The sequence below is a fragment of the Leopardus geoffroyi genome, chromosome A1 (genome assembly GCF_018350155.1).
Source record: "Leopardus geoffroyi isolate Oge1 chromosome A1, O.geoffroyi_Oge1_pat1.0, whole genome shotgun sequence".
In the NCBI taxonomy this organism is placed as follows: Eukaryota; Metazoa; Chordata; class Mammalia; order Carnivora; family Felidae; genus Leopardus; species Leopardus geoffroyi.
Genome location: NC_059326.1, coordinates 79,154,514 through 79,175,213, shown reverse-complemented (window position 1 = coordinate 79,175,213; position 20,700 = coordinate 79,154,514). Strand labels below are relative to the sequence as shown.

The window sequence follows — 20,700 nt, the reverse complement described above, 5'->3', positions numbered from 1 at the left end:
TACTCATGAAGCTCTTGGGTGCTGGACTGCCACTTTTTTATCCGAGACCACCAATGATTTCTTACGATGGATATTTGAATATGACAGATATTAATGATAACTTTTTATGCTCTTTAAAAAATCATAACAAAAAGTTTGGTAAGTAATATGATAACTGCCCACAATGAAACTCAAAGATCATGAACCACACAATGTCGTCGAGGAGAACAAAACCTGAGAGGAATCAATGGCGAGAAGTGGACGGTGGTAAAGGTAAAATGAGAATGTACATACATAAGGTACGCTCAAGTGAAAAAAGAAAGTGGCCCATTTGTCAATAGCAGGTGTAGAGCCCTAAACAGGTGTATAAATCGACTTCAGGCTGAGGGCAAGAACTGAGAATTTTATTTTATCCCTTCCCTCCTGGTACCCTCCTGCCTTTGGGTCCCTCCCCCACGGGGTTCATGATTTTGCTCTAATTATAATCCCACGGGTTCCTGTGTCAGGTTACCCGGCCTTCTGAGTCAGCAGAGGATTGCAATCACGGCGAAAAGAGCTAAGTCACTCTGGGTTGGAAGGTGCTCTCAGTGTTTCCCTCACTGCTGAGTCTCCTGCCGCTGCGTTACTTCGGACGGATCTTTTCATGCCAAATGGCACACACTCTTTTAAAAAAGCTACTATACATCTCATAAAATAGCCAGTAGATAAATGGCATATTATTTTTATAAACACCATCTAATTTCAAAACCGACCTGGATCTCTGGGATTGCAGAGTTGAGCGCTGGGAAGTGCCACAAAGCCCCCATCAGGGCCAGCGTGCGGGATTGCAAGGTACCACGCACTCACTGCTGGCTGTGTAAGGTCGTGGCTATTCTATTTTGCTCCACAGCAAGGACCTACAGAGCCTTCGCTATAAGGAGCAACAACGAACACAGCCACATTCCCGATATGGCTAAGGTCCCAGCTTTCATTATTTTCAAATATTTCAAGGGCAATATATTTTCACTACTTTTTAAAAATGGTTTAAGTTTATTTTTGAGAAAGAGAGAGAGAGACAGAATGCTAGCAAGGGAGGGGTAGAGAGAGGGGGAGAGGCAGAATCTGAAACAGGCTCCAGGCTCTGAGCTGTCAGCACAGAGCACAACGTGGGGCTCGAACCCACGAAGCGTGAGATCATGACCTGAGCTGAAGTTGGATGCTTACCCGACGGAGCCACCCAGGCGCCCCTATTTTTACTACATTTCTGTGAAGTCATTATGTTTTGCAAATTGTAAGAAATGTTACGATGGAAAAGAACATAAACTACATTGTCTCTCCCCTGCACCTTGAGGAAAGAGACTACTAGTCTTTGCTGAGGCGCTACCCTCATGAGAAAACGTTCCACGTCTATATCGGTGTCAGTGAAAATTCTTATTTGCGAGCCATGAAAAGTAATTCTGGACATCTGAACAGGTGGGACCTTCACTGGAAGGTGAGAGAGAGAGACTGGAGTGAGAAGGAAAGTGTGTGGCAAGTGGGCAGGAATCCAAGTGGATTCAGTGCCTGGAGGTCATTGTAACACTGCCTAACAGCTGCCCCAGAGGGAAGTCACCTCTGCCACATGTCACCTCCTTGGTGACATCTACTCTTCTCGTCCCTTCCATCATATGTCTCTCATGCCATAATCCACGGCTGACAGATTGGCTGAGCCCCCCTCACACGTATCGTCTACCTCACAAGGGAGGGAAGGAAGGATGAGCCTCTCCCTTTCTGTTTTCATCGTGAGAAATCTCAGCATGTGACTGGCAGCTAAAAAGCCAAGTCATAAATGTCCACCATGGCTATTTAGGTTTTTGTCCTGACCAAAAAGTCTTCAAACTGTGTGAAAAAGTTGGATGACTCCTGCAGTGCTATTAATGGGTTTTGGTCACGTTCATTCTCAGGAATAGGACATATGATCTTGATATCCATTCAAACCATGCACTCCGAATTTTCCCTATGATCTTTGGCAAATGACTGAATCTGTTTCCTGTTTTCTTTATCTACAATAATGCACACGCATTTTATCTTTCTTAAAGGGATTTCACTAAAATCCTTGATGATGCCAATTAAACTCTAGACCTCCACAAAGAGAAATTCAATTTGTAGTCAACATTTAATTTTACTGCTACATACCCAATCAGTCGAGGGCTGATTTTATAGAATTCTTATCTAATTGCATTAGTAGAAAATTTAAAATGTGATATGCCTGTATGTGTCCATATTTCCTGTGGAATATGTCACACAAGAGTCGTTTTCGCAGAAAGACGTGTGGCCATTAAATGCGCAATTTCACATAACTCTTACAGCTTTTCAACAGCGAGAAACGTGTCCTAGCATGAGAATCCCCACACTTTACAGGGAAGAAAATGAGCCTGGTTTCCTGCTCCCTTGAAGAAAGGCACTGTGAGATGACTGCAAGCCAAGACTGTTTGCATCTGAACAAAAAGTCCCTGCTGACAGGTAGGAATGGACACTAATTCCTCATGATCTTTCCCATCTCTATTTGCTTCTTAGCCAAACCCATGCAAGACCAGGGAAAAAGTTACCTTCTTTCAAAATTAACCCTTTCTCTATGAACCACGTTATAGTGGGAGCCCCGGAAAGGGTGTCAGGTGGCCGGCATCTGTGCTCTGAAGTATAGGAGTCAGTCTTCTAATAAAAATCAAACCAGTGTTCCTTACAAGTAGGCTCCCCTTTTGAATTCTCTCAGATAAAGCATCTGTAAGGCTTACAAAGTAAAGTCAATACACCTCTAAGGACCAGAGGGGAGATAGGACGATCTGTTATTGTAGCCTATCAGCATTTTCTTTCTATTTCAGTACCTATACATCAGTGCAAGTGATTTGAGCCGACTGCATACTGTAAGATTTATTTTTAAGATTAAAGTTATTGATTTTTCTCACTGTCTCACCAGTGTTATTTGGAAAAAATCTCAGCTGATGCCAATAGACTTATCTATATAATGCCAAGTATGCAGAGGAAAACAGATCAGTGGCTGGGTTGTCGACTTTATGGAAGCATCTGGATACTCCACTGAGTTTTTTAAAAAGAGTTTGATGTAGATATTTGACAGCATCAAAGTGGTACTATAGCTCCATACAAAATAAGAACCCTGTTGCTAAAGCAATAATTTTGACCCTGTTGATAACAAGCTCTTTGATACATTGTTGGGTGTGTTTCACCTTGAAATGCAAAGTCATCTTTTTGAAGATAATGACCAAAAACAGTATTTTAAATATTTTAAAATTCAGCATTAAAAGAACACTAAATTATATGATATAAATCCTTTTTCTTTCTAAACACACTAGTGGTGTCGTTGGTTTTTTTTTTTGTTTGCTCTTTTCTTGAAGCGATAATCTTCTTTAGTTTGGTGAACTTTTTAAAGCCAAACACATTAAGCATATACACAAAATCACTGAAACATGTCAAAAACGGCTTTGTGAACTGTAATCTCATTTTGGCTTTATAGTGTCCTGATCATACGATACATTTTATTTACCTATTTTTTTACGTTTATGCATTTTGAGAGAGAGAGACAGAGAGACAGACAGAGAGAGAGAGAGAGAGAGAGAGGGAGAAAACACAAGTGGGGGATGGGCAGAGAGAGAAAGAGGGAGAGTCCCAAGCAGTATCCCTGTGGTCAGTGCACAGCCCGATGTGGGGCTTGATCCCAGGAACTGTGAGATCATGATCTGAGCCGGAATCAAGAGTCGAACGCTTAACCAACTGAGCCACCCAGGTGCCCCTAAAGTAGGCTCTATGCCCACGTGGGGCCTGAACTCACGACCCCAAGATCCAGAGTCGTGTGCTTGACCATGTGCCCCCATATGCTATATTTTACATCAATCTGGGCTATGTGGAATTTAGAGGCAGTCAACGAGATAGGATGGCATACCGTAACACCACAGGTGCCTCAAGCATTTTATTTCTGTGCGCTTTGCCCTCAGAGTCCTATTTTAGCGGAAGTCAAATGCGGAAACTATGTTAGCATCACTCAGTGGACATAACATCGTCTTCATCTGACAGTGATTTTTTAAAGACCACAACATAAATTATGTCTACAATATTCAATTTAAAAGTATTACATTTTGTTTGTTTTGGGCATTCTTCTTCTTCCCCTTCTAACCAGCAGAGAGCTGGAGTCTGCTGACAGAGAGAGAGAGGGATGTTGAGCTGGAGATACTTAGGGCCAGAGTGAGAGCAACCATGTGGTCTAGTCCAGGAGGAATGTACATTCTTGGTCATGCCACACCAAGTCTCTGGTTGTAACTTATTTCCAGCTGTCATTCCAAATGTGAATATCTGAAGGTCCTTACCTGAGTGGTGTGGGTCTCTCTCTGTCTCTGAAATGATGAGGTCGTGAAGGTGCTCACAGAAAATCTGGGGAACCCCTCTTCTTCAGGTAAACCTGTTGAGGTCAACACCAAGTCGAGGTTAAGTTGGGTGTCCTTCCCCCAAATAAAAAAAGCTGTGTACTTACTGCAAAAAAGTCGACTTTTTACATCTCATGGATGGAAATGATGGTCAGCAAATACTCATTGGATAAAAATTTCCTAAGGAAACATGGGGACACAAAATACTGTTGCAATTCCATTAAATAAAAGAGGCAGGATGTTGAAAAAAGCAATGAAGGGATGGTGAGGAAATGTTCCATAATGGCACAAAGTGAGCAGAGAAGTACCGTAGGGGAAACTGAGGATAGTTTGGTGAAGCAGCGACAGCAGCGGGAGGAGCCTAAAGGCCTCAGAGAGTGAACGGGTACCTTGGGCCACTACAGTGGAAAGTTGGCATCTCATTTGGGCCTCAGGGAGGCGAAGAGGGGAGTGGAGGACAGACCAGACATTATCGAGTCTACGCGTCACACGGACTCCATTGGCTAGTGTTCACACACAATGGGGAGGAAGGGGTTGGTGGACTCCTATGAGGAAAAGGCCACGGTAGCTGCCCACCCCCAGCAGACCAATTCATCACCAGCCTTGCAGGACAAATAGAGGGTTCAAGGACATGGATAGCCCCCACTGAAATACTACAGAAGTCCCCATAGGCACCAAAGGATTTTATTAGTGATCCCTCAGTATAGAAACAGGGTTTCTCCACCTCAGCGCAGCTGGCGCTTTGGGCTGGAAGTTTCTCCGTTGTGGGGCTGCCCTGTGCACTGTGGGATGGTTAGCGGCATCTCTGGTCTCTGCCCTATATGGTAGTAGCACCTCACAACTGAGATAGCCAAAAAATGTCCCCTGGTGGCAAAACCACCGCTGACTCAGCACCAACAGGAGACAGGGGTTGAGAGTCACCACAAGTGACTTGTTCATAAAGATAAAAGCAAAAATGAACGACTGGGACCTCATGAAGATAAAAAGCTTCTGCACTGCAAAGGAAACAGTCAACAAAACTAAAAGGCAACCGAAAGAATGGGAAAAGGTGTTTGCAAATGACATATCAGACAAAGGGCTAGTATCCAAAATTTATAAAGAACTCACCAAACTCCACACCCAAAAAACAAATAATCCAGTGAAGAAATGGGCAGAAGACAGGAATAGACACTTCTCTAAAGAAGACATCCAGATGGCCAACAGGCACATGAAAAGATGCTCAACGTCACTCCTCATCAGGGAAATACAAATCAAAACCACACTGAGATAACACCTCATTCTAGTCAGAGTGGCTAAAATGAACAAATCAGGAAGACTATAGATGCTGGCAAGGATGTGGAGAAACAGGAACCCTCTTGCACTGTTGGTGGGAATGCAAACTGGTGCAGACACTCTGGAAAACAGTGTGGAGGTTCCTTAAAAAATTAAAAATAGATCTACCCTATGACCCAGCAATAGCACTGCTAGGAATTTACCCAAGGGATACAGGAGTGTTGATGCAACATGTATGCCATGTATGCCAATGTTTATAGCAGCACTTTCAACAATAGCCAAATTATGGAAAGAGCCTAAATGTCCAACTGACAAATGGAGAAAGAAGATGTGGTTTATATACACAATGGAATACTACTTGGCAATGAGAAAGAATGACCATTTGCAGTAACGTGGATAGAACTGGAAGGTATTACGCTAAGTGAAATAAGTCAGGCAGAGAAAGACAGACACCATATGTTTTCACTCTTATGTGGATCCTGAGAAACCTAACAGAAGACCATGGGGGAGGGGAAGGAAAAAAAAAAGTTGGAGAGGGAGGGAGCCAAACATAAGAGACTCTTAAAAACTGAGAATAAACTGAGGGTTGATGGGGGGTGGGAGGAAGGGGAAAGTGGGTGATGGGCATTGAGGAGGGCACCTGTTGGGATGAGCACTGGGTGTTGCATGGAAACCAATTTGACAATAAATTTCATATTAAAAAAAAAAAAAGATGGAAACATGAAAAGAGGAAAATTACCTGACGGAATGAGCTCCATCCAGGGGCCTTAAATTATGAAGTGATAGCTGCTCTTCTCTAAAATTGTAATTAACCAGTATGGTATAGCTGATCAGACATATACAGGCTTCCCAAATTCAAGATCATTAGGAAATCACTGCACGCCTTTTCAGATCAGGAGTGAGTGGGCTCCCCAGGAAGTCCACAGAACCCTATCAGCACATAACAAGCCCCCCTACCCCCAGTCAATCTTCCTGTTACAGATACAAAGGCCTTGGCATGGAAAGGTTAGCTTCATCGAGACCAGGCACACTGGGGCCAGCACCTGGAAAGGGACAGGCCTACACATGGAAGTCATAGGGCAAGATGGGTCCTGGCCACAAGCAACAGCAATGTCTGAAGTTGGCCAGGGGAAATTATATTAGAGACTGGCATAGCAGGTGTGGCAAAGGGGCCAATCAATCAGTGTTTGAGTGATCTGGAAACTAAACCAGGAGGGAGGAATGATGGACATCTGAGATCAGTCACAAATTGGAATCCCAGGCATCCGAATAAGCGGGGAGTCAGCAAAAACTGGGTGTCCAGGCAGGAGGGCACAGCCGAGTCTGGGATTCATGTGTAGCAGGAGTGTCAGAGGTGTGGGGCTGGTGGGGGAAACAGAGAGCTGACTGACAAGCAAGGACAGACGTCCACCTTCTGGAGCACTGGGTTCCAGGAATTGGACGGTGGGGGAGAAAGCTGTCATCCATTTTCCAAAACTAAATTATAAATCAGAAGTTTGCGCCCCAAATAAAACAGAAACTCAGTGTGCCGAGGATACAAACTCAGAGCCAAATCAATAGCATAATGTGCTATATATCACGTCATAAAGAAAGTTAAGAAGTATTTGTGGTCATTGTCTGCATAAGGCACTGGGAAATACAATGACTAAAGGAAAGTCCTGCCATTGCACAGGAGTGGCCTTCCACCAGAACACACGGCAGGGTGATTTGTGGGTTAGTCAGCATCCTGGAGAGAGCAGGGATGAATTATGATGAAGGGGATTAGGGGAATGTGATGGTGGGGATGCCAAAGGGTCTGGGCATTCCGGGATGAGAAGGCTCCGAATGGTCAAGAAGGTGAGATGGGCCTCCTTGGGAGAGCTCCAGGGAAGAAGTTCCAGATGGTTCCATGCCTCAGGAAAGGACCACTGAGAGGGTGTGGTCAGTGGGGGCCCCTGCAGAATGTGCTGGAAGGTAGAGAGATCAAGGGCAAGCACTTCACATGCCATCTCACAGATGTCTGACAGTAGCCTGTAAGCCACAGACAACACTGTGGGTTTCCAGAGGGGATGGGATGTGATGCCATTTTACCTGAGTGGTGAGTGAAGAGGCATTTCTTACCTGTTGACTAAAGAAATCACTGATCCCAGAACCTGTGGCAGGGTCACCAGGGTAGGGACAGAGGGTGTCAGTGTGGGGCAGGTGAATGTGTGGGGACCCCGGTGCGGAGGGGGGGTCAGGGAGAAGAAAGCGGTGCTGGAAACCTTGGCGTGGATGGTATCTCCTCCCCTTGGGCAGGTGCAGGTTGGGGGAGAAGCTGAGACTGACCAGCCTGGGGTGCAGAAAACCCTGCCTGGATGTCTGTAGCAAACAGGTGGGAGAACCCCACTTGGGCCAATATACCCAGCAAGTGGAAGCAGCAGATAAAGTAATAGCCAGGCAGCCCTGGAGGTGCACAGGATGTTAGAAGGCAGAGTTTTGTTCCGCTTTGTTTTTGACCAAAAAGATTTCTATCTTATTGTCATATCGGAAGCAGCACGTGTTAAAGGCAAATAATCTAAAAGTGACACCAGAAGAAAAAAAAATGTGGAGGAAAACTGTATTACTATCTCTATTTGAACATTTAAAAATAAACATATGCCAAAAAATCATAAAAATTTATACATATAAAAATATTTTATATATAAATTTTATATATAAATATAAAATATTAAAAAATGAAAAAGAATACAGAATATTTAAATACACTAAATAAAAGGCTCTATTGTTCTTAAAACATCCTACAAATCAAAATAAAGGACCTAGGCAGATTTTAAAATATGGGAAAAGAAGATGTATAGAGAGGAAAGAGAGTATATAGCCCCTCAATGATAAACATGTTCATTTTCATTAAGTACCCAAAGAAATGCACATAAAGGTACAATAGCTTAGCCACCTTATTGGTCAAGATAACAAATATTTCAAAACTTTTTGTTACTGAAATTTCATACACATATAAGAGTCAAGAGAATACTCAAGAAAGGTCCATGTGCCCATGACCAAGCTTTGGGATGTTTGTTATTTCAATTTTGTTTCATTTACCTCTCATTAGCTTTGAAAAAAAGAAAGAAAAGATGTAGCAATTGTGTCATTTCACCTGTCAGCTAGCCAAAGACCCCAGAAAAGGCCCCAAGTCTTGGGGTAAAGAATTCTACTGTGTTCCTACCAAGTGAAAGGTTCTTGATCAGTGTTGGGGCCATCGAAGGTCAATCTGGAACCTTTATTTGTTGACTTCTATTGAAGGCTTCTACCACGGACAATTGCTCGCACATACTCATGAACGTGCTTTCGTTTTCTTGCAGCCACAGCCTTGTCCCCAGACCCCATTCTGTGGTGACAATTCCCAGTGGATGTAGTTCTGTGTCCTCAACATATTCTTACTACAGCGGCAACAGTGGGCCTCAAAATGCTAAGCATGTCCATTTGATATGAAACCATCCGTTTAAGGAGCCATGCTTGTCCAAATTAGAGCAAGGGCTAAGATCTTCTGAAACTGTCCCTGTCCTACCCCCCAGATACCCAGCTCTTCTGTTCAAAGAAAGCATGCAGAGGCTTCGAGAAGGCATTCCCCACCTGCTGATCTGGGCCATGTAATAGATGGCAGCACTCTGTACAACATGCTGTTTGGCACTGGGGCTTGGCAGGGGGGAGTCAGGAAGTCATCAGCCTTGATCCAGGGGCCAGGTAGAGGGAGGAGGCTCCCTGCTCCTCTCCCTGAGCAGTGGGTGCTGCTCAGAGTTTTGTCAATTCATCCTTCCCTGGGATGCTCAGGGGAAGTGGTATTTAGGACACTCTCCTCATCATGTGCAGTATGGATCCAGGCCCTGGACTTCCCTGAGTTTGTAAGGTGATTTTGAAAAGGGAGAGACTCTGCGGCAGTGAAGTCTACGCATAAAACCCTGTGGGTTTATGTAGAGCCTTCTAAGAAGAAAAGAACAGGGCAGGCTGGAGAGGGTGGTGTGGCTCTGAGTCTTAAGTAATGAACCCCTTAGAATCTGCCAGTCACAATCCCTGAGGCTCTGTTGGGACCCAAGTGTGTTTAGTTGATAGCAATATATGATTCTCCTTGCGTGTCCTCCCAGCTTACCAAATACCTCCGATCTCGAAGTCATGATTCTCCTGGTTTTTGTGAAATTGCATGCTGGCGTTCCCGTCTCTGATCATTTATTCCGTATCTCCACGCCTGTCCTTCTAAAGTACGTTTCTCAAAGCTTGGCACTCTACATGGTTTTGTGGTCAAATTTTTTCCTCATTTGTCTTTTAAACTTTTCCTCTGATGCTGCAAATGATCCCCATTTCTCCAGCTCCCGTGAAAATCCTGCCTTCCCTATCTTTCCCTCCTGGAGCTCCCCTTAGACTCCCGAATTATCACCAGCATTTATGTCACGACTGTCTACCGCCAGAAGTCCTTCTCATCGCTTGAACTCCAAACCCAACCCACAGGATAAACCTCTCAGAACTCCGTTTCTTCTGTGAAAGAGTGCGCTGTTCTCTCCCTCCTATCCCAGTCCATCCTGGAACATTCTCCTTGGTGTTAACAGGACCAACACACACCTGCTGTTCCCAACCTCAGGTTTTGTTCCACTCTTCACCCTGAGTAACACAATCAGGGAAGTTTCTCCAAAAGAGCCGATGTATGGTGCCCCACCCTCTCCAAGCAAAGACCAGTCTTCCAGAGACACTCTTTGAACTGGCATTCAACGCCATCTTATTCACTGACCTACGCCATCAAAGTAGCTCGCTCCCATCCCGCCACGGAGATATATTTTCTTCCCTGGAAGGTGTGCCCTTCTAGTCTGAATCTCCTTCATTTTGAAAATCCCAATCCTCACCAGGAGCATCTGTAAAATCCCAGCCCTCGTGAATCTCTTCCTCCACGTGGTGGCAACACCAGAGCACTCCTTTTTTGTGTGGTTGACCTGACACTTGTCACTGGCTGCCCTGTTCTGTGATCTCTCTTGACACACAATGCTAATGCTCTACATAGGCTCTGCTTATACCCAAAGAGCACCTCGTGATTTGCTTAGACTTCCTACTGCTCTGCACGCATTGCACAATGCCTGCATGCAACTGGTGCTTAATAAATGCTTTGTGACTGATGTGCACCTGCCTCTCACTAGGCTTCTTCAGGCCATTCTGTCCTTTATATTATTTTGAATCTTCGAACCCTCCAAGGGATTAAACAGAACCTTTCCTGGAACGCTCCCATAAATCCCGATGTCCATTCATTCCACCGAAATGATATGCGAGTTTGACTCTATGCATGTGCGTATTGGGGTCGATGTCATTAGCATAGATTCTAGCATTACAGTCTGTCTGGTCTTGGACAAATTAATTCGTGGCCTCATGCCTTATCGACATCATGCATTTTTGTTTTTATTGGACACATTTTTTAGTGATCTTCCAGCTCCAAGAAACCTAAGCTTCCCTGATATCTGTGTATTAGGTAATGTATATAGAGCACTATTTGGGGTGGCATCATTGTTCCAGATCCTCATAACAATCCCATACGGCAGGTCCCTTGATCATCCCCATTTTTAAGATGAGAAAACAGAGGACCAGAAAGGTTAAGTAATTTGCTCACAGCCATGGAATCAATGAACCTCAGAGCTGGGGCCTGAGCACAGGCAAACAGGAACAATGCAGCGTTGCCAGGAAAGAACAGTCAGCCTTTGAATCCAGCTGTTTTTAATCGGGACTTCTTAACTACAGTGGAGGAGATTTAATTAAATGGAGTCCAAATTAGCAATTATTCAATATGACTTCAAAATATTTTCAGCCAGAAGGAGTGGGGCAGGGCTTTCTACATGCCCGAGAAGCTGGCTTTCTTTGCAAAACTACCTTCTGCTGCTGAAAATAGATAATTGCACAATATTCCAGATTGTCAAGTGAAGGCTTGCTTCCTCCTGGCAGTCAGCTTTTGAGTCAGACAACAGTATGAGTTCCAAAGAATCTATACAATTCCCATAAACAAAGTGATGTTATAAAACGTATATGTGAATGTTTTTCACGGGTTCCAACCAGAGGAGCCCTGCCAGCATTCCACATCTACCTCGAGCGGGGCTGACGAAAGCCGTTTTTAGATGTTTCCAGAATCACTGGGGTTTGGTGCTCCAGTGGCGCTCGGTTCGATACGGAATCTACAAAAAATGCAGAGTTCCAGGTCCCAGAGCGTCCCATCCAGTCCGTCCCCACGGAAAGCCCTTTACACCGCAGATAACCCTTACTGAGCACCGACGATAAACATAACGCAAATAAAAAGGGAGACAATCTTCACAGAATGACAAATGTAAAATCAAATGTAATGACTGTGTTCTTTGGTTGCCATTTGTTTCCTGATGCCCAGCAATAAAATGTATATTCACTGAGCAGCAAGCAAGCAAATCGTACTGAACATAAAATGGCCTGGCTGGAACTTCTTTATGTCTTTCTTTCCCCCACGAAATAAACATCTTTATACTCACAATATTTTGTGTGATACAACGAAAATGTCCTAACACTGAAAACTGTTCTTTAATCTAATGATAAATAACCACAAGTCCAGGGAATAATTAAGTATACCAAAAAAGATCTAAGTCTGTGTTCACATCAGTAAAAGGATGGCAATTAAAGTAAATGATAGCTATAATTACCCACACATAACTATATTTCAGCAAACGAACACACAGAGAATTATTTCTGGGAAGCAGAGGTAGCATGCAGATCCTGGCATTCAAGATACATCATTTCCTAGAAAAATAACACGATTTCTGATTCAATTAGAATTCCAAGTTATTTTAAACATTTATTTCCATCTTGTGCCTTTATTTAGAAAGCACACTGACTATCCCTGGTGAATTAGGAATCGGTACCAGTAACCGCTTTCAGATCGAGGATGGGTCACACCTACATCAGGCGTGGCACAGGTGTAATATCGGGTCAGTTCTTATCATACTGATGGGCAGAAGTTTTCTGACTCCACACCCTGCACAGAACTTACTGGTCCCTACGTAACATGCAACATGGCCCCGGTCGGTAAGTGCTTACCCAGTGCTAAGTATCCATGGCACGGTGCCCGATGCTGTAATGAAGATGAGAAGGTGGCAGGAGCCGGGACATCCATGGTGTTCATGAAAGTAGAACCACATAAACGTGGCAAGTGGCTTTGAAAGACTGAAATCCCAACTGAAACAATTTTCCTTTTGTGCGTGTGGCTCCTGATTATTTCCAAGGGATCATCAATTAATGACAACTCAGAACTAGCTTTATTTTAAACTCTGGTCCCTATGAGATTTAAGGGGTAGTGTGTTCTAGGGCCTGAACATTTGTCAGATGCTGAAGTTGAGAAGCCCGAGAGCCCTACATATTTAATGTGATACTATTAATTTCAGGCAATGTATTCCACAAAAATTTCCATCTGGGGCTAGAGGATTTTTTGTTTGTTCCATTGGTTTTTGACTTTACTTTGATTTTTAGAGTAAAACTCACAGATTTTTGTATGAGGTTTTCCAGGATTATTGTCCAAGCCATAACATTTGGCTTTTGACTCAAGACACAGACAAATTAAATAATTTGGTGACAAGAAGTTTCTATTTTCTTTTTCTTTATGGTAGGATAAACTTCACCCAAGGAGCTAGGGAGAAGGACATTGGGTGAAATTTTAGCAAAAACGAATGAGAATAAGGTCATCTTTCTTAAATACATGTGTATTCAGTTTTGGTCATTCTAACATATTTTAAATTCCTTTTTTTTTTTTTTTTTTTTTTGTTTAGTGGTGATCTTTAAATCCTCCAAAATTGCAAGTAAAACAGGTATTAATTACTTTCTTAATAGGTACGTGTAGTCCTTGTGAAATAAACTTCTATCGCATACTTGTTGGCTATTATTGTCACTCAAATTCCATTTTTATTATATTAGGACTATTTAAGTTCAATATAAGGGTATGCAATTGTTTTTGTTATCTTTACCTCCTCTCAAAGGAATTACTTCTCACATCAGAGATTTCAGAAAGTAACCATCTTAATTTTTTTTTAATTTAAAAAATTTTTACTTTATGTATGTATGTATGTATGTATGTATGTATGTATGTATTAATTTATTCAGAGACAGTGAGTGCATGTGCGGTCGGGGGTGGGGCCAGAGAAAGAGGAAAAGACAGAATCTTAAACAGGATTCACACCCAGTGTGCCTGATGTAGGGCTAAAGCTCAGGACCGTGAGATCATGACCTGAGAGGAAATCAAGAGTTGAATGCTTCACAGACTGAGCCACCCTAACTCCCCAGAAATTCACCATCTTAAAAGAAAGATTGTATCTCCAAAAAAAAAAAAAAAAAAAGGAAGATCGTATCTGTATACGTCCAGCTAAACAGATGCACATAGATGTGAATGTCAAACATTGACATGGGGAGTTTTACAAAATTCCTCTTTTAATTAAGATGTTGTCTCAAGGGTGGAAAGGTGGGAGATAATCTTGCTGTCTGACAGCTTATTTACTGTAAATCCTGGCAGCCCTAAAGGATGGAGTGCCATGTACTGAACACACGTATGGCTATCTGTAATCAACTCAGATTTGTAGTTGTTGACACAGAGATATACCACGGTATTCCAAATGGGGGGAGCAGAACAGTAAAACTACATCCATGTATAACTCAAACTTTATAAAAATAAAGCCAAATATACGATGTAGATACACGCATTTGTGTGAAAAAATAAAACTCAACACAGTGGAATAATAGACATTTTTGGAGTATTTCTAGGTAATAGGATTGATGGTAGTTTTTATTCTTTATTATTCTTCCTAAAAGAATTGTTCTTCGCACTATTCTAAAACATGTATAATTTTCATAACATGCATGAAATTATAAATGCCACATTAATAATATGTTATTTTTAAAAGCTGTGAAATTCAGTCAGGAGACGATGTTTAGAAAGGTCAAAACTGGGGCACCTGGGTGTCTCAGCTGGTTAAGTGTTTGACTCGTGACTTCAGCTCAGGTCATGATCTCCCGGGATCAGGATCGAGCCCTGCGTTGGGCTCTGTGCTGACAGGGCAGAGCCTGCTTGGGATTCTGTCTCTCCCTCTTTCTCTGCCCCCCTCTCCCCCACATTGCTTGTGCTGTCCCTCTCTCAAAATAAATAAAGAAACTTTTTTTTTTAAAGGTAGGACAATACTATGGGGTCCCGAGAGCCTGCATCATTCTTTGCTGAACTTTGGTCTGTTCGCGGTGGCAATACAATTCAGTCTGTGGTTTCCTTTTTCTAGCGATCTTTCTTGCTGGCAGAAAAATCCTTCTGTATCTTACTGATGTAAGATACTGCCACCCCCCACCCCACACCCCCATTGCACCAAAAAGCCTCTGCCTTGTGATCTGCCTACTTTTGATCATTATTCATTATCCTTGCTTAATATGGTGGGTGAGATTCCTAAACACATTTGGGTTTTTCTCCTTGCGTGTGATTCCAACGATCTTTTTTCTGAGTGTCAACAGAGAATCCCCACACTGCTCTGGAGACCTTAATGCTCTGTCCCCACCGACTACCTGCCTCTGGTCCCTCCAGGTAACCTGTGACTTGTCACTGCAATGCCCTGCCTGGTTTTCATCCTACACCCGCTGTCCTCCTCCTGCTCTGGACCCTGGCGGAGAGCACATGTGGGCGGGCAATGTACTAGGCCTAGAAGCTGCACCCCTAGCCTCCCTATGTTCTCCTGGACCTAGAGGGACTTCTGACACAGGATGGGGACATCCCTATGGGGGATGCATAGAGTCCCTCCCTCCTGGAACCCCTCCCCCCAGCCCCTCCCTTGCCAAACCCCCTCTTCCTTTCCAGAGTCCCACCCCCCTGGAGCCTTCCTCCCCAGCACTCCCCTCCCAGAGCCTCTCCTCCCGGAGCCCCTCCTCCTCAGAGCCCCTGCCCTATCTCTCAACCCCGCTCCCCTCCCCCAGCTCCCCTTCCTAGGAACCCCTCCTCCCGCAGCCCCTCCTCCCCTGAGCTCAGTGCTCCCATTCTGCAGGTTGTGTTGTGTTGTGTGTCGTTCTCCTGTGCTTTTCATGTGCATTTTCTCTAATTACCAATGAAGTTGGGCTCTGAAAAATGTTTGTGCTTATTAATGTCCAAAAACAATTTCCTATTCAATAGTCTTGTTTATAAGTAAACTCTGAATATGAGTCTTCATTAGTTAAATGTGTTGAATACATGTGTATACTTATACACACACACACACACACACAGTTTTTCCCCTTTGTGGTTAGCACTCTTTTGTGGCCTGTGTAAGAAGTTTTTCTTTCTTTTCTTAACTCTGAAGTTAAAAAAAATCATCCTATATTTTCTACTACAAATTTTATTTTATGTTTGACACTTGGATGTCTAATCCACCAGAAATCTTTTGTGTGTAGGGCACCAAGTAGGGGTCAAGTTCACTGTTTTCCTCTCATGGGTAGCCATCGATTATCCTTCCCCCAGCTCCCTGCAATGCCAAGTTCGTCATAAATTAAGTGGTTATTTATGCAAGCTGGGAAGCTTTTCTTTATTCCCCCTTCTTCTGTATCCCTAGTCTCTGGAAGAGTTTGTGTAATATTGGCATTGTTTCGTCCTTTTTAAAATTTTGAGGCAACTCACTGGAAAAGTCATTTGGGCCTAGTGTTTTCCTCATAGAAAAGTGTTCAATTACAAATTCAATTAATTTAATATTTACGTTACCGTTTAGCCTTTTTTATTTTTTTTTGGTCCATTTTGGTTAGTTGTATTTGTTTTTTAATGTGTCTCCTCATCTAAATCCACAAATTAAAAATAAATAAGTAAATTCGCAAAACTGTCTTGTCACAAACTGTTTGTACAATACTCAGTATTGTTTTTCATTTCTGTAAGATCTGTGGCAGGTCTCTTTGTCCCCAGAGTTGGCCTTCTGGGTCCCCTTCTTTATTTCCCTGTCACCCTTGCAGGAAACTTGGCAATTTTATTCATGCTGCAAAGATTGTTTTTGTTTGAAAACTTTTGGGTTTGTTATTTGTTACCTATTTGTTACAAATTTCAGTGACACAGTTCTTACCTTTGTCACATCTTTCCTCCTACTTGCTTGGTGTTTAATTTGTGGTTCTGTTTCAAACTTGTTGACATTTAAAAACCCCTATTTTTGGCCTTTCTTCTTTTGTAATGTATGGGTTTAAAGACATACATTTCCACTGATTAAGACATTAGCAGTATCTTGTGCGTTCTGTTATGTTTTCATTGGCATTCGTTACAATATTCTGTATTTTCCCCTCACATTTAAATGTTAAGCATCATGTTTTACATGGTTTTCAGAAATTTTAGGCTTTAAAATATTGTATTAATCAATTCACCTTTTTAAAAAAAGTACAGCATGTTTTTTTAAAAATATTTAATGTTTATTATTTTTTTTTAATTTTTTTTTTCAACGTTTATTTATTTTGGGGACAGAGAGAGACAGAGCATGAACGGGGGAGGAGCAGAGAGAGAGGGAGACACAGAATCGGAAGCAGGCTCCAGGCTCTGAGCCATCAGCCCAGAGCCCGACGCGGGGCTCGAACTCACGGACCGCGAGATCGTGACCTGGCTGAAGTCGGACGCTTAACCGACTGCGCCACCCAGGCGCCCCATAATGTTTATTTATTTTTAAGAGACAGAGCACGAGTGGGGCAGGGGCAGAAAGAGAGGGAGACAGAATCCGAAGCAGGCTCCAGGCTCTGAGCTGTCAGCACAGAGCCTGACGGAGGGCTCAAACCCATGAACTGGTAGATCATGACCTGAGCCGAAGTCAGATGTTTAACCGACTGAGCCACCCAGGCACCCCAATCAATTCATCTTTAATGGAAATTCACATTAAATGGGCCTCTTAAAATTTCATGGAATTCGAGTTTAGTTATTTTCAAAGGTGCTGTTGTGTCTACCATCTACGACCTTTCTATTTGGCCTGTTTTCCAGAAATCTCCAGTTTACCTCTTTTTTGCCAACTTTTGGGTGGACTGGCTTTTATTATTCTGTTTTACCCTCTCTATTAGTTTGGAAATTATATACTCCACTATTATTCCTTCTGTGGTGGCCTTTGAAATTACAGCTAGTTTGAGTTATCTGTGCGTAATCAGAAACGCTGTTTTACCATCTCGACTTCACTTGGTTTTTTCATTCTTTTTCCTGTTTGTATCTCTGAGAATTTGGGTATGTCTGGGCTTCATCTTCCAGTTCTTACCTTTTTCTAAAACTATCTTTAGCTCCTTTTCATTCTTACAGAAGTTTTTTATTGCTTATAAAAATCTAGGGACACTAGGGTGGCTCAGTCCATTAAGCAGCCGACTCTGGCTCAGGTCATGATCTCAGGGTTCGTGGGTTCAAGCTCCGTGTGGGGCTCTGTGCTGACAGCTCGGACCCTGGAGCTGCTTCGGATTCTGCGTCACCCCCCCACCCCTCTCCTGCTTGCACTCTGTCTCTCTCAAAAATAAACAAACAATTTTCTTTTTTAATTCTAGCTTGGCAATTATTTTATTTGAGCACATGACATACATGACTTTGGTGTCTTTGGATTTCCATTGTTGCTCTTTGGAACTTGTCTTTTTTTTAACTTCTGGCTGCTTTTAAGATTCACTCTTAGTTACCCGTGGTTCACTATGATATGCCTAGGAGCAGTTTTGTTTTTATTTATTCTACTCAGGCTTTGTTTCAAGAAAAGTCACATTTATAGACAGAAAGATGTCTATAAATTTCGAGGAACATGTACATTCTTGTTTGTCAACAGCAATTCATGGCCTTCTGCAGTCTGCTATGGTCTGAGTGTCTGTCCCCCCTCTTCCCAAATGTTTATTTTGGAATCCGAGCCTTCAAGGTGATGGCTTTAGGAGGGAGCGCCTCTCAGAGGATGTTAGGTCATGAGGCTGGAGCCCTCACGACTGGGGTTCATGCACTTCTGAAAGAGACCCCAGAGACCTGGCTCATTCCTTCCAATCTTGTGAGGACACAGGGAGACTGGCAATCAGCCAGGTGGAGGAGGGCCCATGTCGGCACCGACCACACCGGCCCCGCTGATCGTGATCGTGGACATCCGGGACTGTGAGCAAATACTTCTGCTGTTGATGAGCCGCCCGGTGTGGGTATTTTGCTACAGCTGCCTGGACGGAACTAGACAGCAGACCATCCCCTGCCACTCACGCAGCCTTGGGCAATGTCGGATTCTTTTTTTTTTTTTTTTTTAATTTTTTTTTTTCAAAGTTTATTTATTTTGGGGACAGAGAGAGACAGAGCATGAACGGGGGAGGGGCAGAGAGAGAGGGAGACACAGAATCCGAAACAGGCTCCAGGCTCTGAGCCATCAGCCCAGAGCCTGACGCGGGGCTCGAACTCACGGACCGCGAGATCGTGACCTGGCTGAAGTCGGACGCTTAACCGACTGCGCCACCCAGGCGCCCCAATGTCGGATTCTTTTTGCACTTAGCGCAACGTGCTTGAGAGGCACCCGTTTCGTGGCATGTGAGGTTAGTGCCCCCCCCAAACTTTTTTGGCTGTTTATCCACGTGCCAGGCAGCCTATACAATGGCCCCCAGTGAGCCCACCACCAGGCACTCACAACTCATCTAACCCCCTCCCATCGGGTAGCCGGCATGGGTGACCTACAGACAGAATGTGGCAGACGTGCTGGGCGTCGCCTGCAGGGGTGGGCTAGGTAAGGACCGCGGCCCCCACCCAGATGCTCTTTCTTGCTCTCTCATGGCCAGCTGCCCTGGTTCGAGGCCACCCTTATGGCGAAGGCCGTGTGAGTGGGCTGGTGAGGCCTGCCAGCGGCCATGTAAGTGATCCTGAAATTGGGCCACCTTTCCATCAAGCGTCAAGATGACTAGGGTTTTGGCCAACAGTCAGTTGACAGCCGCCTCACAAGGGACCTTGCAACAAAGGCACTGCCCTCAGCCACAGCCAGATTCCTGACCCACAGAAGGTATGAAAACATAGCCTTTTGTTGAATTAAGCCTCTGAGTTCTGGGAGGCAGTAGTTTTTACACAGGAGGAGATAACGAACATGACCCGGTCACCAGTTGAAGGTATCCATTTTAAATATGTGTATTTTTTAATGCTGATTTATTCTTGAGAGAGAGAGAGAACACAAGTGGTGGAGGGGCAGAGAGAGGGGAGACACAGAATCCGAAGCAGGCTCCAGGCTCTGAGCTGTCAGCACAGAGCCTGACGCGGGGCTCCATCCCATGGACCGTGAGATCATGACCTGAGCCGAAGTTGGACACTTAACCAACTGAGCCCCCCCAGGCTCCTGGAAGGATATCCATTGCAGGTGATTATCAATAATCATTTGCACACAGGCATTCACATGGACACAGTCTTCTCCGCTGCCTGCATAATCTCTTTCTCTAAAATTCCGATGACTCTCTCAACCAAGACTTCCATGTCTCCAAACACTGTCTGGAATCCTTAATCTTCTCTTCGCTTCTTTGTGTTTCATTCCAGATATCCTCTGATTTATCTCCCACTTCCCCAGGTTTTTTTTTTTTTTCCCTTCTCCCAAATGACTGTGTCTAATTAACTTTAAACCCATCCTCTGTTGTACTTAATTTTATGACTATTTCTCAATTTCAGAATTTCCATTTGACACGTTTTTATAGTTTCCCATTGTTTCTGCTGATTCCTTCTTTTATCTCCTTGGGCAGAGTGTAAACATACTTATTTTAAAGTATGTGCGTTTGAACTCCAATCTTTCGGGACCCCATGGATGTAACGGCAATCGACGGATATTTCTGCTTGTTCATTTTTCATCTTGCTTTCTGTCCTCATGTGCTCGGTTTTTTTTGACTATGTGTTGAATTATTTGAAAAATGGTCTGTTAGAGCAGTTTGAAGCCTCAGATGCTGTAATTGTCCTTTGGGACACACACACACACACGCACACACACACGCGCACACACACACACACACACTCTGCCCCCCAGGTACCGGTGGGCCCTGTCAGTCCGGGAGGACCTCCGTCCAACATCAGGGATTGAGATGATCCATAACTGTGCTGTGGCTTCTAGTTGGGTCCACCTGACCTTTGGACACTTCAAGGCTC

At 43.7% G+C, this 20,700-nt stretch overlaps 1 protein-coding gene across 3 annotated transcripts in view; it reads right to left on the bottom strand.

Annotated features, from left to right (window-relative positions):
• Positions 1-20,700, bottom strand: part of MYO16 (myosin XVI) — a 607,799-nt gene that overhangs the window by 23,128 nt on the left and 563,971 nt on the right. For all 3 annotated transcript variants that reach the window (XM_045481946.1, XM_045481930.1, XM_045481937.1), the window contains exon 34: positions 4,317-4,408. In XM_045481946.1, the coding sequence (XP_045337902.1) occupies positions 4,317-4,408 (92 nt within the window). The remainder of the gene's footprint in view (positions 1-4,316; positions 4,409-20,700) is intronic.